Source organism: Hypomesus transpacificus, chromosome 24 (genome assembly GCF_021917145.1).
Source record: "Hypomesus transpacificus isolate Combined female chromosome 24, fHypTra1, whole genome shotgun sequence".
In the NCBI taxonomy this organism is placed as follows: domain Eukaryota; kingdom Metazoa; phylum Chordata; class Actinopteri; order Osmeriformes; family Osmeridae; genus Hypomesus; species Hypomesus transpacificus.
In genome coordinates this window covers 5,171,520-5,196,629 of record NC_061083.1, presented here as the reverse complement: position 1 = coordinate 5,196,629, position 25,110 = coordinate 5,171,520, and the positions used below count along the sequence as shown (strand labels likewise).

General features: G+C 46.7%; 1 protein-coding gene across 2 annotated transcripts; it reads left to right on the top strand.

Annotated features, from left to right (window-relative positions):
* Positions 1–342: 342 nt before the first annotated feature.
* adam9 (ADAM metallopeptidase domain 9) lies at positions 343–24,957 on the top strand. Of its 2 annotated transcripts, XM_047048446.1 has the most exons (23): positions 343–781; positions 3,686–3,792; positions 10,321–10,379; positions 11,419–11,497; positions 15,585–15,661; positions 16,394–16,589; positions 16,697–16,762; positions 17,025–17,096; positions 17,533–17,702; positions 17,854–17,935; positions 18,056–18,189; positions 18,299–18,470; positions 18,575–18,667; positions 18,775–18,970; positions 19,163–19,268; positions 19,368–19,551; positions 19,922–20,002; positions 20,724–20,829; positions 21,197–21,338; positions 21,447–21,546; positions 21,847–21,876; positions 22,610–22,677; positions 22,797–24,957. In XM_047048446.1, exons 1-23 carry the CDS (start codon positions 697–699, stop codon positions 22,858–22,860), a joined length of 2,469 nt encoding a protein of 822 aa, XP_046904402.1. In that variant the 5' UTR covers positions 343–696; the 3' UTR covers positions 22,861–24,957. The 2 variants fall into 2 exon arrangements, with proteins under 2 accessions (XP_046904402.1, XP_046904403.1); XM_047048447.1 differs by lacking the exon at positions 21,847–21,876.
* The last annotated feature ends 153 nt before the right edge of the window (positions 24,958–25,110 follow it).

Sequence of the window (25,110 nt, the reverse complement as noted above, 5' to 3'; positions counted from 1 at the left end):
CTCACACTACAATATAGCTTTTTCCTTTTAATGTATTTAACTTTCTTAAGGATGTGCAGGGTAATTCAGGTTGCATGGCATTTCACATCGTATACAAGTTTATACTTGAATTGTAATTGTATCGCATGTTGGATAATAATTATAAAATGTTATACTTTCTGGGGAATACATTTTGAGACTGGAAATCCAAAACCAGTAACATTTCTTAGATAAATACTCACCATCACAAATTGGTCTTAAAAGGAAACGTAAATAAAACTAAGTAATTAATTAAATGAAGTCGTATTTTGGTGTCACGAGGACGCAGAAAGGGGTTAGCTACGTGCCGGACTGACACTAAGCGCATGCGCCGTATTATTCATTCTAGTCGGGTTCACGCTGGACTGTGCGACTCGTTTGAACCTAAACTGTGCTCGGTTCAAAAAAGATTAGTGATTCAGCATTAATGGTTATTATAAATACATTTAGCATGCGATATGGATATACCTAAAAGACTTGAATAGTCATTAGTAATGTTATTGTATCTCTCATGGATGAGAAATAGTTGTAGGCTACCAATATGGCAAGGTAATAATTGTTGGGGTAGGCTTTTTACAGTATGTGGAAAAGGCACTTCGTAATTGCTTGGAAGGCAACGCCTGGATAATAAGACGTACTTTCCGTTAAATCGGCTGCTTTGCTGACAGTTAGTCAAAAATGGGGATTACATTGTTTTCCCATCAGTGTTTTCAAATAGTGTGTCTCGTCGCTTTACTCAATGGATTCGGTGACTGCAGCGAAGGTGAGTAAACACATCGGCAGAATAGCCCATCCAGTTCAGCGGCTTCCCTTCTCGGCCACTGTAGCTGGCGAAAACCATTCTAGAACTTGGCCAACTACTCGATACGTACGCGCAATTAATCCACACACTATTTATGTAAACCATGTTACTATGCTGACTGTTTATATTGAAAAAGTATCGCCACTAGAGAAGCAAAGTGTAATGCAATATTTTTTTTACTCTAGCTCTGTTTGTATATTATGTCGATGTGTTGGCGGGACTGTAATGTCAAACCGTTAACACATTTGTGTCGCCTATCTGTGTGATCGGAATGTTGTCATCTGTCACAAGTTGAGGTTCGAGGCAGTGCGATGTGAAGAGTTTCTTTTGATCAATGACAATCTTTGAAACACCTTAGTGTTTGTTCTACCAGGAAGAAGTCCGAAAACACGACGTGTTTAGCCTTTGTTTGGTTGTACATGGCTGGACACACATAAGAAGCTTATTAACTTCTCCTGGCAGCGTTTATGTAGGTTAATACTGATATCCTACAAATGGTTATGTCTGGGATTACATGTAACGGCTAATATGTTTCCTCACGGTAAACTACTGAATTCCTTCATTCCTGTATGTCATCCCTTCACTTTCATTTGTTCCATTTCGTGACTGCTGTACTCCCCCTCCAAGTTTCAGGAACAGAACTGAGTGCTAACGAGACTAGATAGGCTCGTTTGTGTTCAAGGTCCCTCCGCTCCCGTCTCTGGACTGTTGTGAGTCTAATGTGGTTATGTAATGGTTTGTGAGTTTTTGGGTGACGGACAAAGCTCCCTACTGTATGTCACTGTGGCCTTGTTGTTCTTTGCTTAGTTCTCGCTATTGTGGAGCAGTCTGGGGTCATTAGACCAATGAGTCTTCCCCAATACCCCATCTCAATCAAGTTACCCTGAACACAACAGATCAATCGCATTAATCGACACAATTTCTTCCCAGACATGTCAGGTTTATCAACACAATTTGAGACCAGATCGATCAGGTTTACTAACACTAAAACATTTCTAAACCTCATGTTTCTTAGAGCTAGGAGAACATGGAGACAGGGTCTGGTCAATTATGTCTGTAGTCTAAACTGTTCTGGTGGCTGTCATCTTCCAGACCCCTGTTCCTGATTTCTATCTGTCTGACAGGCACTGCATTTTAACTCCACACCTTTATGTCCGGTCTCACAGAGATGTCTGGAAGTTGTGTGGATTTTGGACACAGCTTCAAAACGTCCTGACCAGTTGCTATGCTGTCATCTAAATTCTGTCACCATATAGGCTAGTAACATACAGGCACACAACCATACAGGCTTACAAACATAAAGCACATATAGATATGTCTTCTGTCAGCAATACTGTCCAACCATGTTAGCATGAACAGGAGACCTCGGTCTGTCCAGGGGCTCTGCTGCTGGTTCTACTGTACGCACGTCCTAGTTAGATGCCAGGCAGGGTTCCCTGTGACTGTGTCTGCCCCGTCTTTGACCACACCAGCCTGCTGCAGCTCTGCAACACCAAGGCAGTGTGAACGACAGGCGTGTCGTTCCCTACGAGGCAGGGGGGACCCTTGAGGGATGGAGGGGAACCAGAGAGAATGCTGTTGGGTTTTTACAAATGATACGAGAATGATAGACTGTGTAACCTTCGTGTTTATGGTTGTTCTGACCCCCCCCCCCCCCCACACACACACACACACACTTCATTCATCTGTTTTATTCTATCATTTTGGTTTTGACATTCATTTTTGTTAGAATTTACGGTCGTGCACTTTGTATATTCTCTCGTTCGCCCCCTGCTGCTCTCGCTCCACCTCTCTCTCTGTTTATTTCTCTATTTATCACGGGTGACCTGGCTCAGATAAGGACGGGCAGAGGAGTTGTTTGCCCTCTGTGTTTGGGAAGGACATCCCCACTGTAGGGGTTGCTAGCAGGCAGCTGGCAGCTGTGAACACCGCCCTAACAGGCTGACGTGCAGCTGGCAATGCCTCACACGAGGCTGCGGTACGGAGCAGGCAGGGGAGACCGGTAGGGTTCCAGATCGCCCTAGTAGCGGTGGCACACCTGATCTCCACAACATCTGAATAGCGGTGGGGTATCTCAGGAAGCTCACCCGTATGATTTAGAGATCTGCAGAGACAGGCGGCAGGGGGGCTGTGGAGGTGACCTGGAATAGAGCCACTGCTGGGTAGACCATGGCAATTGGCTGCCGGTCAGGTTGGCGGGTTTGGGGGGAGGGGGAGGGAGGAGGGAAAGAGAGGTTGGAAGAGATGCGATGAGTCAGGGTTTAAAGAAAAGCTTTCTTCCTGACTGGAGAGGATGCCCTGGCTGCAGTGTGTTGACTGCTCTTTGCCCCTCGCCCCTGTGCTTCTCCCTAACCCTGTTCACTGCTCCTTGCCCCTCGCCCCTGTGCTTCTCCCTAACCCTGTTCACTGCTCCTTGCCCCTCGCCCCTGTGCTTCTCCCTAACCCTGTTCACTGCTCCTTGCCCCTCGCCCCTGTGCTTCTCCCTAACCCTGTTCACTGCTCCTTGCCCCTCGCCCCTGTGCTTCTCCCTAACCCTGTCTCAGGAACCTGCTCTGGCCTCTGCAGTAAGCACCAAAAGCACACAGATTGAATACTATTGTCTGTTGTCTTAACCTTTTGCCCTGGAGGAGGGGTTCCATAGCTAAACTGCCCCTCCGGTGGGTTACTTCTATTTATTGTTCTCTCTTTTTTGGAGTTTCCCCTTGTTTTCCATGAGGGTTTAGGTTGGATATCGGAATTTAGTTATCTGCGGAGTTCCAGTTGACATAACTTGGAAAAAATCTTGATCTTCTACAAATGTTAGCATTGAGTTCAAGGAAAACTTTGTAAGCCATCCGATTCATAACCGTACCGTTCCTGTCCTAGGGCCAAACTCGTCAGAGCAGACGTCCCAGTTCTCGTCGTACGAGGTGACGGTCCCGAGGAGGGTACACAAGCATCGGAGGGATCTGGACTCCACAGAGGCTGAGCGGGTAAGTTACCACGGCAACTCAACCGCACGTTCACACACCAGCTGTCTGGACGCACGTCAGAGGGTCCTATCCCTCTCCCCACCACTCATACATGTTCTGCTATTGTTTTATCTCTCCACTCACATCTCTCTCCAGCTCCCAATGCTCCTTCCAGGAAGTGATAACTAGGTTCCCTGCCACCTGTGGTCTCTGACCTCCACAATAACAAACCTCACCTGACAGACAACAGGTCTCACTTCAAATCAAATCAAATCAAATTTATTTGTATAGCCCTTTTTACACGCAAGCATGTCACAGAGGGCTTCACATGCGCCCATAGAACTGCCCCTCAACCAACCTAAACCCTCAAGGAAGACAAGGAAAAACTCCCAGAAAAACTCCCACCGGGAGAAAAAATGGAAGAAACCTTGGGAGGAGCAATTCAGAGAGGGATCCCCTCCTCCAGAGACGGTTGGTAAGAGAGAGGAGCAGAACACAAGCTAAACATAGTCATACAGTGTCAATGGGTTTTGAAACACCAAAATCCATTGTTCGGCTTTATAGACGTTGGATGGGACCAGGAAACTCGCTGTTGGCCGTCATGGAGACTGGATTCCGGGTGACGACCTGGTTCAGCGTAGGCAGACCGACGACCAAGCAGGTCCTGACAGCTCAAACCCCCCACACCACAGGGAATGTGTGGGGGGGGGGACAGAGAGGAGAGCAGGGATTAGAGAATGCCAGGAGCAGCTAACAGTTACAGTCATAATAGAATGAGATCCCCACCGGTCAAGTGTGGACTAGTGCAGCAATTTAACAGAGCAAAAAGGGTATTTGATGCAGCCCCACACACCAAAACAACGACAGCCCCCCTCAGTTGGAACATGAAATCTGTTCCAGGGGAAAGAACTCTAAAGTAGGTTATACTTATACGAATAAGGATGAAAACAACCAGTCCCCCGTTGTCTCCAACTAGTAATAAAAACTATAACAGTAACAATATACAGCAACGGAACTATAATAATAATACTTACAATATACAGTAACAGGTTTACTTTATTTGTAACATCTAGCTGGGCAATGTGAACATAAGCTATAATTAAAATTTAAAAGTTACATGTGATACACACATAGGCAAGCACACACCCCAGGTTTACATAGAAAGTACACACATACTTCCCTTTAACAATCATAGAATTGACTAAACAAGAACGTTTTTAATCTAGTTTTAAATGTCGAGACAGTATCAGCTTCCTTAATTGAGATGGGTAATTTGTTCCAAAGAAGAGGTGCTCTATATGAGAACGCCCTACCTCCAGCAGTTTTTTTTCTTAACTTTGGGTATTACCAGATAGCCGGCATTTTGAGATCTTAGAGTCCTTGCGGGGCAATAGGGTGCAAGGAGACCGGAGAGGTACAGTGGTGCCAATCCATGCAGAGATTTGTAAGTTAGTAGTAGAACTTTGAAATCAGCTCTGGCTTGGATAGGGAGCCAGTGTAAAGAGATAAGAGTCGATGTTATATGATCAAACTTTCTAGTTTTAGTCAATAGTCTAGCAGCAGCATTTTGCACCCGCTGTAAGTTTTTTAGGTAGGTAATTGGGAGGCCAGAGAACAACACATTGCAGTAGTCCAATCGGGACGTAACAAAAGCATGTATTAGTTTTTCAGCATCATCCTTTGAGAGGAATTTTCGTATTTTGGCAATATTACGTAGATGGAAAAATGCTGTTCTGGTGATTTGCTTAATATGATACTCAAACGAAAGGTCTGGGTCCATTGTGACTCCCAGATTTTTTACCAGCTGGCTTTGAGATACTTTGACGCCGTCTAAGTCTAAGGTTAGATGGGATAAATTATTTCGGTGTTTTTTCGGACCAAAAATTTGAACCTCGGTTTTATCCGAATTAAGAAGAAGGAAATTTGCAGTCATCCAAGTTTTCAACCCGGAAACACAGGTTTCCATAGCATGTGGAAATTCTCCCGGCTTTATAGACATGTAAAGCTGAGTATCATCAGCATAGCAGTGAAAATCTACCCCAAAACTTCTAATTACGTTTCCTAAAGGCAACATATAGAGTGAAAATAACAGAGGGCCTAAAACTGAACCCTGTGGTACTCCGTATTTTACAATGGAGCTCCTGGATGAGCAACCATCATAGTGGACATATTGTGATCTATCAGATAGATACGATCTGAACCACTGAAGTGAAGTACCAGAAATCCTAACATAGTTCTCCATACGTTCCAGGAGAATCTCATGATCTACAGTGTCAAAAGCTGCACTTAGGTCTAGAAGAACAAGGACAGAGCTAAAGCCCGCGTCAGAGGCTAATAATAGATCATTGACTACCTTGGCTAATGCAGTTTCAGTGCTGTGGTGAAGACGAAATCCAGACTGGAGAGGTTCATAGAGCTGATTTGAGGAGAGGTGCTCAGTGAGCTGTTTTGCCACAGCTTTTTCCAAAATTTTGGAGAGAGATGGCAAATTTGAAATGGGCCTGTAATTGCTAAGACAACCTGGATCCAGGTTTGGTTTTTTAAGAAGGGGCTTGATAATAGCTTGTTTGAAATCGTCAGGGACTTGTCCAGTTACAAGAGATTCATTAATAATACTAAGCATGGGCGGTCCAATAATATGGAGAAGTTCCCTACAAAGTTTGGCAGGGAGGGGATCGAGAAGGCAGCTAGTGGGTTTCGAGGAATCTATCAGCTTGATGAATGCTTCCATATAAATAGGGTTAAAGTGAGTGAGAGTCTCAACATGCAGAATGCTGGGTACAGAGGGAAAATCAGTGTTGATGGCCACTCCTCCAGGACTAGTCTGTAGTTTGTCCCTTATTGCATAGATTTTTTGGTCAAAGAAATCTAAGAAATCATTGGGAGAGAGATCTGAACTAACACAGAGTGTACTTTTCTTAGTGAGTTTTGCAACAGTATCAAATAGGAACTTAGTGTTGTGTTTGTTCTTACTAATCAACTTAGAGAAATATTCTGATCTGGACCTGATGAGGACTTGCTTGTACTCTATTTGGCTGTCCTTCCAGGCCAGGCGGAAAACCTCCAATTTAGTGGTACGCCACTTATGCTCTAATTTTCTAGTGGACCTCTTGAGAGAGCGGGTTTCCTCTGAATACCATGGAGCCAGTTTCTTGTCTATTCTTTTCCTTGGTTTGAGTGGAGCAACAGAATCTAGGGATTGCTGAAGAACCAAATTCAGATCCCTTGTTTTAGCATTTAATGATTTATTCGGGACATCAAGTGCTTCTAGTGCAGCGGGTAGAATACTAGCCAGTTCCAGAGCTGTATTTGGGGTTAAGCAGCGGCTAATAGAAATATTCTGGGTGCCTCCAAGGCTCTAGCAGAGATCCATTTTAAAGGTTACCAGGCAGTGGTCTGATAATATAGGATTGTGGGGATGGACAATGACATCACTAATCTTGATTCCCCGCGTGAGAACTAAATCCAATGTATGCGAGTGAAGATGGGTAGGTTTAGAAACCACCTGAGTGAGACCTGTGGAATCCATAAGAGCAGTAAAGGCCTTACTTAAAGGATCTTTTGGGTCATCTACATGAATGTTAAAATCACCCATAATTAAGATATTGTCAGTGTATGTCACAAGATCAGCACTAAAATCAGCAAATTCCTCAAGGAAGAGGGAGTATGGGCCAGGGGGCCGGTATAGAGTAACTATACAAAACGAAGGAGGGGGGGCAACAGTAGTATAATTAGTCCTTTTTAAAGTAGTTGGTGGTTTCATACAAATTATCTCAAATGATTTAAAGGTATTTACAGATTTTAGGCTGAGGTTGAAGCTAGCTTTATATAACATAGCAACACCACCACCTTTCTTTGAAACACGAGGGATGTGTGAATACGCAAAATCAGGAGGCAATGCTTCATTCAGGGGGAAATATTCATCAGGTTTTAGCCAGGTTTCGGTGAGACCAATCAGGTCCAGGCTGCAGTCAGACATCAGATCATTAATCAAAACAGCCTTTGTGGATAGAGATCTGATGTTTAGGAGCCCAACATTCCAGTATGGGTTTTTGGCAGCTTTAGACGTAGATAATACTTCTGAAAAGGTGGCACTGTTATCAGAAAACTGAGTAGGAGGAGCAACGGGTGAGCAAGGCTGAATATATATTAAATTGGTATAATTCCTAATAATTGAGGGCCGGAATTTGGAAAAAGGGCGGGGGGCCGACACCGTCTCAATGGGAAAAACAACATCAGCAACCACCCTGGCTACACTACAAGCTGAGCTATCGGGGCCCCAACAGCTCACAGCATGCCTATCAACATACCTATCAGACTCTCTAAGAGACTGTAGCCCGGCTTGTTCTAGTGAATGTCAGGTCTGCTTTAGAATAGCTTCAATATTCCTAGACAAAAGAAAAGCACCTCTCCAGCTAGGATGGAGCCCGTCACTTTTCAACAAGCCAGGTTTGGCCCAGAAACGAGACCAATTATCTACAAATCCTAAACCCTGTTCTGAGCAAAAGCGAGCCAACCAGCGGTTGAGAGAGACAAGCCTGCTGTAGATCTCGTCAGTCCCCCTAGCAGGTAGTGGGCCAGAGACTCGATGCCGACTCATCTTTTGAGCAAGGTCACATGCCCGAGCAATATTAACCTTCGTGACCTCTGACTGCCTCAGCCTAACATCATTGGTGCCGACATGAATGACAATATTCTCATACCTATCATCAGTGCGTGCGCCATGTGCCTTAGCTTGGGCATTTGCCTTAGCCCTAGTGCTAGCCAGCACCCTAAGATTAGCTTCTATGTCGGTAGCTCTGGCCCCAGGTACACAGTAAACTGTCGCTGGTCCCTCCAATCTAATGTTACGAGTGATGGAGTCACCGATCACTAACGTCTGCGGAGTCCCACTCCCACCATGCTGCAAAGGTGCAAAGGCACTTCCTCTGAGCTCAAACAGCCTCTTATTAAAACCAAACATTAGGCCCTCCAGTGTAACTCCCAATGTGCATTTACCGAGCATGCACATGTGGTTGTAATTGGTATGCGATGAGGTCACAAGTAGCAGAATGCATGCAAGTTGGAGGTGGTCTGTGTTCTAGAGTCAGAACTGGGGGATTGTTCTGGAGGTAACCATGTTTGTGTCTCTCCTACCCCCTCCCCTATCCTGGCAAGCACGTTCAAACATGTTCCGACACACACACGTCCACACACACACACACACACACACACACGTCCACACACACACACACACACGTCCACACACACACACACACACACGTGACACACTCACGTCCACACACACACACACACACACACGTCCACACACGTCACACACTCACGTCCACACACACACACACACACACACGTCCACACACACACGTCCACACACACACACACGTCCACACACACACGTCACACACAGCCAGACCTCCCCCTGGGGGAGTGGGTGAAACGTGAGAGGAAGAAGGGAGTGGAGGAGTGTGAAAATGTGAGGGTGTGTTCAAACAAAGAGGCTCTGCTGTGGCCTAATCTGGAGCCTTGGCTCAGAAGAAACCGAAAACCTTCGATGATACGAGCATTCGTGTAGTGATAAAGGCCGTAGGGGTAGGTTAAGGAACAGACAGTAGGGACATCTATTGTTTAAAGACCACTGGCACATCCCCTTTAAAATGATCACCAGGGCAAGTCTTGTTTTGGCATACAAGGTGATGAATGTTTTTCTCAAACGATGTTCAAACGATACCTACACCCTTGATGAAGGGATTGTTGGCCTTGGCCTAGACCCCCATTGGTGCTTAGTGTCTGGAACAGATCACCAGGCCAGAGGGTGTTCCTGGTTGGAGCCTGTGTACAGTGTATTGCTGTGTAAAGTTGGGGCCTTGCAGCCCTTATCCAGCTGCTCAGGAACCCGCTGTTACACAATCTCCCCCCACCCCCTTCCTGCCCCCCTCCTGTCTCCCTCCTACCCCTTGGCTGTCATACCTGCTGGATGGCCCAAGCAAACAAGGATCTCCTCACCTCGTCATCTCTCACTCCCTCTCAACCTTTCCTCTCTCACACTCACACACTCACACACTCACACACACTCCCTTACACATATAAACACTCACACACACTCCCATACAGACAGCCGTGCTAATTGAGCCATGATATGATCTTTCTCTCCTCCACCTCTATCATCCTCTCTTCACAGCCTTCCTCTCACCTGCTCTCCTCTCTCTCTCCCCTTTTTCCTTCCTCTGCTTATAAACCCTCCTCTCTCCACTCTTGTCTTTCTCTCTCTCCACAGTAATCCTCCTCTTCTCACTTGCCCCTTTTACTGTTTTTTTAATGTATGTTTCTACCTTGACAAAAACAACTCATTCTTAAATTAGGTGTTAATCTATGCGTCTACCTGGGATGTGGGATTTGGTACTGGCTTTGACCCCAGATTTAATGACTTCAGCCTCGCTGTGAACAGTGAAAAGGAACGTAACGTTACCATGCCGGTCCCTACACAGCCTCTAAAGCAGTCCAGTTATCTCCTTGTGATTGACAGGTCATGCTGGTCTTCTGTCTCTCCAGGTGTCCTATGTAATCAGTGCCCAAGGGGAGGAGCATGTCGTCATCCTGGAGAAAAACGAGTAAGTTGTTTTCTCTCCTCTCCTCTCCTCCCGTCATCTCCCCTCCTCTCCTTTCTCCTCTCCTCTCTCCTCTCCCCCTCTCCCCTCATCTCCCCTCCTCTCCTTTCTCCTCTCCTCTCTCCTCTCCCCCTCTCCCGTCATCTCCCCTCCTCTCCTTTCTCCTCTCCTCTCTCCTCTCCCCCTCTCCCCTCATCTCCCATCCTCTCTTCTCCCATCCTCTCAAGCAAAGCTGATGTGTTCCAGATGTTGTGCAATCCTCAAGGACAGAACCAGGCACAGTCAGACTGCAGTGATGTCATCACCCAGGGACGAAGCCAGGACAGACTCCTGCAGAAACAGTTTGTCAGAGAGGGGTTAGAGAGGTCACAGGATGACATGCCTGAATACATGATATACTTGATCTCAATGATATGCTGCCAGTTGTCTGTTAAGTGAATCGAAACTGACTTCTAGTCCCAGTATCCTCAGCGGATGTTGGGAACATTGTCATGCCATCATTTTATCTAAAGATTTCAACCTGGTAAACTTGGAATAGTTCAAGAGGGAAAGACAGAGGGACAGTGAAGAGACAGAAAGAGAGGGGTTAAGGAGAAAAAAGGGAGAGAGAAACAAGAGTCTTAGGTGACCAACTGGGGGTAACAAACACTGCAAAGACATAGTCTGTCTTCACCATCCTCCTCTCAGCTACCATGGAGAACTTAAACACTGTTGCTTTGGTCACCCAGCTTGTAATCTCCTGGCTTGAATACTTGTATTTGAATACTGTCTCTGAGAATGTGGCTTCGCTCTGCAGCCTCGTACAATGGAACACTGCAGTTGACACCCAGTCAGCCTGCGGTTGACTAGGTCGTGTGCAACGCTCAAATTAAACCGCAGCCTCTAATAGCTCGTGGGCTCTTTGATGTTGCTTAAGCCTGGTTTCTCTATTTAAGAATGTGATTTTGTATTTTATATATCCAGCCTGCTCTCATAGGGTAGCTGCTGTGGCACAAACAGTGAGCTGTCATACTCGCTTCAGATTGTTTGTTGTTCGTTCCAGACTCCTACTTCCTGAGGACTTCACAGTGTACACCTACTCTGAGGATGGGACGTTAATTACGCAGCGACCCTCCATGCAGGTGAGACACAGCACAAACCTGGACTGGACGGTATTCGTTTGAGGGGGGGATTTGAACCTGCAACCTCCTCTGAAGCCCTGTGCTCTTCCACTGAGCTATACTCGTCCTGTGAACGTGCTTAGAGTGTTTCTAAAGCTGGAATGACGGCACACGATGAGCTGCGTACGGTGTATATCACTGTGTCTCTAACATGCTCTTCACCTGGCTGGCTCGCCAACTCACACTTGTACTTCGACACTGCTCCGTATGTGCGGGCCTAGCCAGTAAAATGAGATAATCTGTTGATGCACCTGCCTCCTATAAAACCTTCAAAGAATGATCTTGCCTCAGAAAACAAGTCTTTTGCACAGTCCCAGTTTAGGGGTGGAGGGGTGGGATAGAGCAGAGAGGATCTGATATCTGTTAAACCTCAGTGAAGGAGATATCTTATGGCCTGGAAACACACAAAGAGCTACTTTCCCAGATTAGATCATGATGTTGCATTCACTCTCCTGGCTTTCTAAACAGCCATGCGTTGAGCTGTGCCAGGATAGTCGACCTGCCCCTGCTGTCTCTGTAATTAAGAGTCTCTGGCCTTCTACAGCTCCTGGTGCTGCTCTCAACAGGTCACTGAGAGGTTGTGATTGCTATCATGACATTTATAGTTCTTTGTCGTTATCTCAGTGACACAGTGTCCCCAGACAGCCAATTAGAGAAGAGATCTGTGGATCAGGAAGAAAGGACTGCTGTCCTGCGGTCTGGTCACAGGCATGATTCATGACTAACAGGATACGCCCTTCGAACCTGTGTGTAAGCCAATCAGATGCAGAGTGATGATGAGTAAATGTTTGATATCTCTCATGGGATTTTGGGACTGCTAGCTACAGTGGAAGGAAATGTTTGGATTTGTTGAAGTGTGTGTGTGTGGATTTGCTTTTGGATAGGTTTGTGTGTGTGTGCCCTTTATCCTCAATCTGGAGAAAAGGGGTTTTCCAGTATTTCATCTCTAAACTGGCAACCGTCCTTCGCGGAAATGCAGACAGAAATCTTCCAGCTTGAACATCGTCTCCATTTCCACTCCATCTGCTGTGCTTGGAGAACACACTGGCCAGGACACAGATGGAGCTTACATTACCATGCAGCCAGTGAAGTGAAGGAATCCAAATGCTTGGCTGTTGATGCTGGTGTGGACGTCCGGGGGGGATGTGGAAAAAGCATTTATTATTAAAGAGTTAAGAATTAAATATTGATGCTTTAATTGGCTTTCCCAGTGCCCAGTTCTTCTAAACACATTGATCGGACATGTCACACACAACTGTCGGATAAGTTTTAAGTAGCTTTAAGACTCGAGGAGTTTTGCTTTGTGTGTCTGAGAAGAAAAGGGAGAGTGAGAATGCGGGTTCTCTCCAGACTTGTTTATTCAATCCCAGACTCTCTCCTAGGACATGAAATATGATGACCGTTTGCCTGACACGGCCGAGTCCCCTGTGTTTAGTAAGCGCGCTGATATTTCCTGTATATCCGTCTTTCTGTGTGTGTGTGTGTTGTCTTTTCCCTGGTATTCTCCGAGGGGAATGCTCGCTGCACAACCAGACTTTTGCAGCTCATTGCGTGTGACAGAGTTGATGAAATGGCCCAAAACATTGTAGGCCTCAGGACCAGGGTTAGGTTTCTCACCTAAAGCTCCACAGACTGTCTGAAACCTACTGTGTGCATGCTGAGAAAAAGAACTGTAAATGACAGTTGAGATTTGATTCAGTTAGCAAATGTTTTTATTCAAAGCCACAGTAACTGTCTGAAACTAAGTGATAAATGTCGTTTAATGCTTCCCAAAAAATGAAGGATTGTTAAAGGCTTGAAAGTCGTATGACATAATGTAACGTTATAACGTTAAGGCCATTTGTCGGTACATTTACACATTTATTCTCTCTCTCTCTCTCTCTCTCTCTCTCTCTCTCTCTCTCTTTCTCTCTCTCTCTGAGTTTTCAAACACTTGTCACATCATGACCTCCAAACAGAGCCACATTACCCACAGACCCACATACACATTCCGTGCATCTCCTCTCTGCTGAGGCCTTGTGGTTCCCCGACGCTTCAGGTGTGTTCAGGGTTCAGTGACCGGGTTAGTGGTTTCATCCGGTCCTGCTGACGGAGGCCGTCTGTTGCAGGGGCAGACAGAGCTTTATGTGGTACGTGGCATTAGAGCTCTGGAGAATGAGTCACTTCGGAAACTGTTGCTGTCTAAGTGTCTGCTCATAAATGTGTCAGCAAAGACTGGCTTTTGGTTTATATGGAGGGTTGCATAGATATTTAGTTTTAGACTTTTACTCCCACATCTCTCTCTCTGTCTCTCTCTCTCTACATTGTTACACTACACCCCATATCTCACTTCCTTATTTCTCCTCTCGCTTCCCTTTTTCCCTCCACTGCAATCCTCCGCTCTAAGCCTCTCAGTTCTGGTCCTCACAGCGACCAAACGGACAGTCAGCTATCCCACAATGCACCTGCTGCTGGCATCACGGGTGTGTGTCGGCAGAGGACAGGGAAGGACGAGGAGCCACTGGTCCAGAAACAGGGGAAAAGAAGCAGGCTGGATCTCCTTGTCCCATACTTCACCCCTAAGCCAGTTATCACGCTGTTTGACTTTCCTTGTTAGCCTCCATTTGGTACCGACCGGGTCATGCTGTACCCTGTGGAAGGTGTCTTTTGAGAACTATTCTAGCCTGACCCAAAGAGATCCAGCTCTCCTTTGTTTGCGCAGCCTTGCTGTTTCAGACCACTATGCCTTTCTCTTCCTGGTTGGTCTCAATCTGAGCCCAGCTTCAGTAATCCCGCCTCGAGAACATTCTTATCAGTCGTGGGATCTGTAGCATTGTTGATCTGAACTAGGTTGATGTGATCTCGTCTGGAACCCAGGTCCTTGGGTTCCTCTGCATCGTGATGAGCTAGACCGCTGCTGGGAAACAGACAGGGGAGGAAGGGGTTTCTCAAGACACGAAGCTGGGAAAGCTGCGTTCGTCCCTGCCCACACACACACACACACTCTAATACACACACACACACACACTAATAACAGGAAGTGCTTTATAAGACCCTGTGGGAGTTGTGGAGGAAGTGTGTGTGACTCCAGCTTGATTCCGAGCAGAGAGATGCGCATCTCCCTGTCAGCAGTCAACCTTCCTGGACGTGTCACTGGACCGCTGTGATGTCATGACTATGCTCTCAGTTTGGCAGCTCTCTCTCCCACACACTCTCACACCCACACACACTTTCTCTTACACACACACACACACACGCACACACACACTCGTTCACCCCGGCGTGTTCTTTCCCAGAACAGAGAGCTTCAGTGTAAAGCCTTGTTATGTCACCAGCTCCCTGGTACTGTGGGAGAGAGGCAGCCTGGTAATTGAATGTGGTAAATATTGTCTTGATTAGCCGATTAGTGGATAACGGACTCAACGGAAGGTTCGCTGAACAAAGATGGCCGCCCTCTCTCATCCCGCTCCCACATCCATCCATGTCTCCGCAGCTTGCTAGTTCTATGGCTTCAGGTCGGGTGTGTGAGAGCGCACGTGTGTGTGTGTGTCTAATTGCGGTGTGGAGCAGCTGGGGTCTTCTTGGTAAATGAGTCTTCCTGCCTCCTCAGTTGGGCCTGTGCCACACCAGCGTTGGTAGGATGACACGGGACCAGGAAGGCTGTGGTCGGGCAGGCAGCTCCAGCCAGCCCTCCAGATTAAAGTATTTATAGACCAGAGTTAATTGGTGAGAGTAGACAAGGTGTCGTTGCCCTAATGTTCAGACTAGATCAAGCCTGGGTTGAGCTCCTAAAGCTAATTCTCTTACATGTGACAGAGCTGTGGGGCTAAATCCCTTAGGTCTTGCTATTGTTAGAGAGACTGCCTAGAGAGTTGGACTTTGGCAGGGAGGTCTTAAAGGCGTGGCCCTCACCTGTTCTCAGGAACGGGGGGGGGGGGGGGGGGAAGCAGTCGTGCAGCTTGTTTGAAGATTCCACCCCGTGTGTGTTTGTGGAATCTCTCTCTTCCTCCCATCCTGACTAATGAGGCTATCAGTAGTCTGACCCCTGTTCTCTTCTCCTCTGTTCCAGGACCACTGTCAGTACCGGGGTTACGTCCTGGACCAGGAAGGCTCCTCCGTAGCCATGAGCATCTGTAACGGTCTCAGGTACATGACTCTCAGAAAGGCTGGTGTTCGCCATCCCGTGCCAACCTGTCATGGAGTCCTGAGTGATGGGAATTATGTTTGACGTTGTTGCAAAGTGTTTGCAACCAGGCATGAGGGTCAGGAGTGGCATGAAGGATTCCGTCGATTTTCTCTCTCTCTCGCTTTCATCTCTCTCTAACTCTCTCTCTATCAAACTCTCACACACGCACACACACACTGTCTCTCTCTTTCCGTCTCTTTACTTCTCTCTCTGTGTCTCTCTTCCCACTCTCCTTCTGCCTGTTCCCGTCCTCCGCTGTGTGTCAGCCGTCCAGTGAGCAGTTCCATCTCTGCTCTCTGTCTCTCTCAAGGACAGTGGGATTCCTATTTATAGCGGTAGTGTTCACCACTAATGAGTCACAGCAGAGTAGCCACAGATCAGGGCTAGTGATCGCTGCTCCATCACCGGAGATGATCCCACTCTCTAATTTGTGGCTTCAGCCCGCAAGTCCTTATTTAACGGTTGGTAATTTGTAACGTGTTGGGTGTGCTTTTTATCGCCGCTGCACATGTGCTTGCGTGTGATCTCCCGGTAGGACATCCATCACACACGCATGCTCATGTACATAACTTACACACACTCTCACTCAGTCTTTCTTTCAAACACTCCCAACTGCCTCACACACACACACACTGCTCACCACAAACTGTTAAATAAAGTTGTGATGTCTGACCTATGTGTCTGTTCTACAGAGGCGTTCTCCATATGGGAAATTCCAGCTATGGCATCGAGCCCCTTGAGTCCTCAGCCAATCAGCACCTGTGGTACCGGCTAGAGGATGTGAGGTCAAAACCGCTGGTGTGTGGCACGCCTCACACTGAGCATGCTCACAATGAAGAGCACGCCCACTTTGATACACACAGAGAGACAGTCAGCCACCACCTGAGGGTAAGTAACCCCCTCCACACACACAAACAGACAGATGAGTAACATTGAGTTTCATACAGTACGTTTCTAAACCCCATGGTGTGTGTGTGTGTGTGTTCATTCTGCAGAGAAAGCGTGCTGTGCTTCATAAGACCCACTATGTGGAGCTCCTGCTGGTGGTGGACAACGAGAGGGTGAGCAGAGTCATCTGGTGCTGTCCAGCCTTTTAGAAGACAACGTTCCCCTAAACTTAGCTCCCAGATCACGTGGTTCAGTTGTCCTGATGGAAATCTCCATGGAGCTAGTAGTCATGGCGCCCTGACAACACTTACTCTCTCTCTCTCTCTCTCTCTCTCTCTCTCTCTCTCTCTCTCTCTCTCTCTGTGTTTATTCTATTTACACTCCCTCCTTCTTTGCCTCACATTTTCCTCGTCCTCCATCTCACCCTCCTCCTAGTTCATCTATATGCACAGGAACGAGACAGCTGTGAGAGCAGAGATGGTCCACTTGGCCAACTTCATTGACAGTGTAAGTACTCTTCACACACACACAAACACTGGACGGCCATATTGACGGTTTCATCCCACACACACACACACACACACATACACACAGTATATGGTAAAAGAGACACTCGGGCACATTCAGAAACACGGGACCAAATTCTTTTCAGACAGCAGAAGCAATCCAGAACCTCAACATTAAACAGTTGAGCAACAGAGTCTGTTTTTTATAATACCTCTTCTCTATGCCTCTCTCTCTATCACCCACTCTATCTCTCTCTATTTCTCTCTCTTTCTCTGTCTCTCTGTCTATCACCTACTCACTCTCTCTTTCTCTCTTCTTTTACAACACTTTAACTCTGTGTCTCACTCACCCTGTCTCTGTTCGTCTCTTATTCTCCCTCTCTCCCTCTCCCTCTCCCCCTCCCTCTCTCTCTCCCTCTCTCTGTGCACCATCTTAGATGTATGTGGAGTTGAACGTGCGGATCGTCCTGGTGGGCCTGGAGATCTGGGCCCAGCAGAACCCCATCAGCATCGAGGGCAGCGCGGGGGAGGTCCTCACCCGCTTCACCCAGTGGAGGGAGCAGGAACTGTTGCCACGCAGGAGACACGACAGCGCCCAGCTCATCCTGTGAGTCCCACGGCCGTGCGCACGCACAAACATGCACTCAAATGCCAGTACACAGCTGTATGAATCAGACTGAACACCGCACACCAACATAGATGTAGCTGCAGAGGCTATGCACTTCCTGTCTGTTCTCATGGCGTGTACGTGTGTCCAGGAAGAAGAGTTTTGGAGCGACTGCGGGCATGGCGTTCGTGGGCACAGTCTGCACACGGAGTCACGGAGGCGGGATCAACGCGGTACGCAGCTTCCTGTCGCTCTCTCCCTTCCTCAGAACGACCTGATTAGACCGAGGTGACGTGTTGACTTGATGGGTTAGTAGTTAGTAAGTATGTGCTGCTGTTTTGCCGTCTCGCCAGTTCACAAACAACAACATCCCGGCGTTCGCGTCCATCGTGGCCCACGAGCTGGGGCACAATCTGGGCATGAACCACGACGATGGGCGGAACTGTCACTGCGGAGTCAACTTATGCATCATGAACTCGGGAGCCTCGTGAGTTTACACACCTACACAATAAAACTCACACACACGCACACACTCACACAATGAAACACAGACACAAACAGGTACACGCTGGTTCTAACTTTCGCTTTCCGTCCAGCGGTTCTCGCAACTTCAGCAGCTGCAGTGCTGACGACTTTGAGAAAATGATCCTGAACACGGGAGGAAACTGCCTGCTGAACATCCCGCGGCCGGACGAGGCCTACAGCGCCCCCTACTGTGGAAACAAGCTGGTGGACGTAGGAGAGGAGTGTGATTGTGGCTCAGACAAGGTCAGGCGCTAACGAGACACAATGAAAGAGACACATGGACATCATGTAGGCCGTACGTCAGTCCTGACGTGTCTCTTTCTGTGTGTGTGTGTGTGTGTGTCCAGGAGTGTGAGAAGGACCCCTGCTGTGAGGCCAAGACCTGCAAGCTAAAGTCCGGGGCTCAGTGTGCCTTCGGAGTCTGTTGCAAGAACTGCCAGGTAACCTAGCAACAAACCAGTAGAACCACTTCAACTGATAATAACACTCCAGCACTCAAGAAATATGAAAAATAAAGAAGTAATTACATTACCTCCCTCCTCTCCAGTTCCTGCCTGGGGGGACTGTGTGTAGGGCCAGTAACGACGACTGCGACCTGACGGAGTACTGTAACGGTTCCTCGGCCCTCTGCCAGAATGACGTCTTCAAACAGAACGGCCATCCCTGCCGGAACGAGCAGGCCTACTGCTACAACGGAAAGTGCCAGCACTACGACGGGCAGTGTCAGGCCATCTTCGGGTCCAGTAAGTTACTTCTACCCCTGTTTTCCTCTGGTGTGTTCTGTTCTACTTTCTCATGGACACTTTGCTGTGGGGAGTTTTTTACTGCAGTTAAATAGACTATATTCTAGTTGTAAAACAATAGTATTCTGTACACTCACCTCTCTCTCTGTCTCTTTCTCTCTCATTCTATTACTTTATTTCCCCCACCCCAAGAGGCCAAGGCAGCTCCAGAAATATGTTTTCAAGATGTCAACTCCAAAGGAGATCGCTTTGGAAACTGTGGCTATCAGAATTACGGCTTCAAGAAATGCGAGAGCAGGTACCGTGAGAGAGAGAGAATCTGTGTCCGCAGTCTGAATCTGTGTCTCTTGAGTATGTAAATCAACGTGTGTGTGTGTGTTGACGTGTGTTGTCGTAGAAACGCCGTGTGTGGGAAGCTGCAGTGTTCCAACGTGCAGTCGGTGACGGTGTTTGGCATCGAGCCATCCATCATCCAGACGCCCATCGCCGGGACCAAGTGCTGGGGCGTCGACTTCCTGTTGGGTTCCGACGTCCCCGACCCTGGCATGGTCAACGAGGGCACCAAGTGTGGAGAGAACAAGGTGCCTGACCCTTTAACCCCCTAACCTAAACTCCAACTCCAGAACTGCCATTGGTCAAGTTATATAAAATACATATATTCTATATACAGTATATATTATCTGTACTTGTATCTTATTACAACCTGGGCATGAACCGCAGGCAATACAATTGTATATATTAACAGATGCAAAGGCATTAGCTGGTGTACTGATTGTAAGTAACATAAGCAAATAGTAAATCTTCAGGATTTCTCCCACCTGGTCCAGAGGGATGGTACACACTGAGGAGTGTGGATCCCAGCGTTCTCTGATCTCACTTCCTGTCTCCAGAGGCATGTGACACACTGAGGTGTGTATCCCAGCATTCCCTGATCTCACCTCCTGTCTACAGGTCTGTCTGAACTATGACTGCAGGGACGCAGAAGTTCTCAATTACGACTGTGATGTTAAGAAGAAATGCCACGGCCATGGGGTAAGTCATAGATGTACACTATAGATAGATGTGTCTCCTAGATGTACACTATAGATAGATGTGTCTCCTAGATGTACACTATAGATAGATGTGTCTCCTTGATGTACACTATAGATAGATGTGTCTCCTAGATGTACACTATAGATAGATGTGTCTCCTTGATGTACACTATAGATAGATGTGTCTCCTTGATGTACACTATAGATAGATGTGTCTCCTAGATGTACACTATAGATAGATGTGTCTCCTAGATGTGTCTCCTAGATGTACACTATAGATAGACGTGTCTCCTAGATGTACACTATAGATAGATGTGTCTCCTAGATGTACACTATAGATAGAAGTGTCTCCTAGATGTACACTATAGATAGATGTGTCTCCTAGATGTACACTATAGATAGATGTGTCTCCTAGATTCAGTGTTAATCTTACACAATACTCTTACACAGTGTGTATACAGTATATATAGACCAGGGGAGGAGTCTCATAGACAAACTCTATATATAGAGGCCAGGGTTAGGTTTCATAGACGTAAATACATGTAGATGAGGTAAACATAGACAAACTCATGTTTCCATTCTATTTCTATGATTATGGGTTTTCTACCAGGTGTTCATCTTTCTCTCTCTCTCTCTCTCTCTCTCTCTCTCTCTCTCTCTCTCTCTCTCTCTCTCTCTCTCTCTCTCTCTCTCTCTCTCTCTCTCTCTCTCTCTCACCACAGGTGTGTAACAGCAACAGGAACTGTCACTGTGACAACGACTGGGCCCCGCCCTTCTGTGAGGTCAAAGGTTACGGGGGCAGCATCGACAGCGGCCCAACGTGGAACGGTGAGTCTAAAGCACCCGGGGCCTCCCAGGGAGGACTCCAGGGGCTCACTAACATTCCTTTGGTGTTTTGTACTTTGTACTTTGCTGACTCTATCGGTTTGGTTTTGTTACTGTCATGTCCTCCGGGATTCATGTCTACCTTCTTTCTTACATTACATTACATTTAGTAATTTAGCAAGCGCTCTTATCCAGAGCGACTTACAGTAAATACAGGGACATTCCCCCCCCCCCTCCCGAGGCAAGTAGGGTGAAGTGCCTTGCCCAAGGACACAATGTAATTTGCACGGCCAGGAATCGAACCGGCAACCTTCTGATTAATAGCCCAATTCCCTAACCGCTCAGCCAATTGACTCGCTCTTTCTCTCAGACAAGGACACGTCGACCAGGGACGGGCTGCTGGTCTTCTTCTTCCTGGTTCTTCCTCTCATGGCTCTCTGCGCCTTCGTCTTCTTCAGGAGGAACGAGCTGCAGAGGCGCTTCTGCAGGAGGAAGAGGTCGCAGGGCTTCGAGTGAGTGGATCACGTGATCCCCCTCTGTTCTGCCCTCTATCTGTCACACGATATGTTGACTGACACTTCCACGCTCCAATGGCATTGCTTGTTCTGTCCTTTCTGCAGGGCTAACAGTCAACCTCTAGCCAATCCTGGCAGAGGCCCGCCTCCTAGAGGGAACCCCCCTCCGAGGGGTGGCAACACCAACAACATCGTCAAGGACGGGGTGAGGCGACTTGCTGGTTTGCGAACACACACACATAAACGCCTGCATGTGTAGTCTCAGAAACTAGAGCTAACCATGTAAAGCTCTCAATCAAAACATGTGTTTAACTGAGAGCTGACCCAGCTAAGATTAGTCAACTTACCAACATCTCCAGCTCTCTGCTATGACTGTGACTGACATCGTATCAAAAGAACATCGTCCGAAGCCTCAGATTGGACTTGGCTTTCTGTTTGGTGGTGTGTAGTTGTGTGTAGTAATGCTGAATAGTGACAAATCTCCGTCTTCTCTCCCCATACAAAGCTTCATGCCAAGTTTTTACCACCTGAGGAGGTAAACACACCTCTCCCATCCTCCTGCCCCGTCTCCTGGCCCTCTGGTCTGCATCTGTCTGCTCAGGCTCTCTGGGCGTCTAGTTTCGCTGCTCTTATCGCTGCTACTGCCTCTTCACCTTTCAGCTTGACTCTGTTTCAATAAGCCATCGTGGGATGGATTTGATTGGATACGGTTGGGGGGGGGGGGGCTACAGAGAGCATGAAGTTGACCTGTATCCACTAACCGACGCCCATACTAACCAAGGTTACGAACCGCCCTAACCCAACCATAGAGATGAACGCGGGATTAATCTCTATGATTTCGACTGTGGGTGCGTTTGATTTCCATTGCACCATTCCCTCCCTCTCCGTCTGTGTGCCCAATGGCTACCTCCTCCTTTTCTTTGTGGAAAAATGCACAACTCCTATTCTCTATTTTATGGAAAATGAACAACCCTTATTCTTCATTTCCAGGGTTGTGGATTTTGTTATGTATGGATTGACTTTTATCCATCATCTGAAATCTTTGTTGTTGCTCTAGACAGCAGACATTATAATCACCATCCAGTCAGTAAATGAACTTCCTGACGGTCTGGTACATTTCAGGGGACCAAATCTCTATGTTCATAATGCATATACAATACATTATAGTTTATATCCATCCTTGGAGAAACAATACTGGTGTCATAGGACAGGTTTAAGTGATTATTGTGCCGAGAGTAAGTTGTTGTGGTTTTTGATGTTGTTTACAGGTTGTTCAGACAAGCAGGACAGCCTCTGTTCCATCTTACGCTACAAGACCCCCCCCTCCACTTCTTGGGTAAATAATGGCTTGACATTCTCACAGTATTCCCCTTTATCAGTTAGTACATTACATATTTTCTGTGTGTGTGTGTGTGTGTGGTGTTAACACACTCTACTGATTGTGTCGTCCAATAGAAGACCATCTGCTCCTTCTTCACAACTAGTGCCTCAAAGATCCGCCCCCCCACCTCCGGTTTAACCAATGGGAGATGGGTGTCTGTCTAGTGGACGTGCTAGTCCCACCCAACACCCCAACCTCACACTTCAACTCACTTCACCGCATATAACCCATCTACAGAAAAGCACTCTGCCAAACCCCTGATGGGAAATGTAGTCCTTCGACCACGACGCACTTCCTACAATACTGCGCTGAACCCCTGACGATCTCCTACTGAACCATCATGAACCCTGATTAACCATGTAACTGAGCTGGACCAGGTCTGACTTCCTGGTGTTAGACAGGAAACTGAGCTGGACCAGGTCTGACTTCCTGGTGTTACAGACAGGAAACTGAGCTGGACCAGGTCTGACGTCCTGGTGTTTCAGACAGGAAACTGAGCTGGACCAGGTCTGACTTCCTGGTGTTACAGACAGGAAACTGAGCTGGACCAGGTCTGACTTCCTGGTGTTACAGACAGGAAACTGAGCTGGACCAGGTCTGACTTCCTGGTGTTACAGACAGGAAACTGAGCTGGACCAGGTCTGACTTCCTGGTGTTAGACAGGAAACTGAGCTGGACCAGGTCTGACTTCCTGGTGTTAGACAGGAAACTGAGCTGCGGTAGGAGTGGGAACACTTTAGCCGATTGTTCTCTCTCTCTCTCTCTTTCTTTCTCTCTTTCTCTTTCTCTCTCTTTCTCTCTCTTTCTCTCTCTCTTCCAGCACTGTCATAGGAATGTAACTCTTACCCCAGATCTCTGGCAGGGCAGGTACAAGACAGTCTGGCCGTGAGCTGCTTCCCTGTTTGTGTTCCACCCTATTCCTCAAACCCACCGGTTTTATTATGTCCAGAATGACGTTTTGACTTTTAGTTTCTAATCAACCTCTACTCATTAGTCCAGAGATCTGCTGGATATATAATTGTACTTTGTAACATGTTGTATTTTTTTACATTCACACAGGAAACTGATATCACTGGACAACCATTAGATCTTAAACCTAGGCCCCACTATGTAAACCTTTTGTTTCTACATTTAATTGCAGTACAAGTTTGAATTTGACATCGATTTGCAAAATGTGTGCAATACTTTGAGAACATAATAGGTTGCTCTGACAACCTTTCGATGCATCTGACCTCGTTGAAAGTTGTGGAACCTTCAGTGGTTTCATCAATTAGACAATCTCAACCATACATTAGGTAGTGAACATACCTGGATCTGTTCATAAACAAATTTGTGTTCCTGACACAGTTAAGATCCTATTCCAATGTTGCAGTTTTTGCAGCCAACAGATTGTATAGAAGATGGTTGGTTTGTTTTATTTGCCAATGAACTATTACCCACGTAGGTATCAAATCAATTCTACTTATTGAACATGTTTTTTAATGATTGTAATACTTTATGTGAATCCACTATTACCTGTTGACTGTGGTTTGGTGTATCCTTGATTTCTTTGAACAAAATGATATAACCCCCATATATGGACATTTATTTTTCCTATGAAGGGCTACACAGTAATACCACAATGATCCTGACAACATGTCATAACTATCCTGTTGGGATGTACATCAGAGTCACGTGCTTCCGGTTTAGGTGAGTGAGACTCTGCCTCTGGGAAAGACACAAGTCTGACTCAGACTATTAACAGCCAGTGCCTCTACTCTACTCTCACCATGAACACGCCATCCCACAGTAATATGGCAATACTCCACCGAATGATCCCTGATGGTGCATAAAAACACAATCCAGCTTCCAAGACGCCATCTTCTTCTGAAAACAGACTTCGCCTTGTGCCATACAGTTATAAATACACACGGAAGATGATTCGAACGTTGTGTGTTTTGTTTGAGGGTGTACATAGGACCGTTTGCCTCTGCATATTTAACATTTGATGTTTGCAGGTTGTTAAGTGTAAATGTATGATATATCATCCGTATACACAATGAATGGATTACATGGTTGGCCTGATTGCACTGCTTTCCTTCCCACTTTAATCCTCCATGTCCTCTTTATGACGAAGTGTTGTGTGAGCTGTATATAGTTGAATGACACTTGAGTCTTTAGTGAGACTTGGCTGCTCAGACTGAATAAGGGTGGTGATTTTGGTTATTAAATTCAAATAAATGAAACCAACTGAGATCTTGATTTTTCTTGTCTGTTCATTTGGCATTACACAATACTACACTAGGTCTAATTGTATTTTTTTGGGGGGGACGGTTGGCAGCATGAATAACTGACATTAACAAACATTTAGTCTATAGGCCTACTAGTATTACATTTACGCTGCAGACA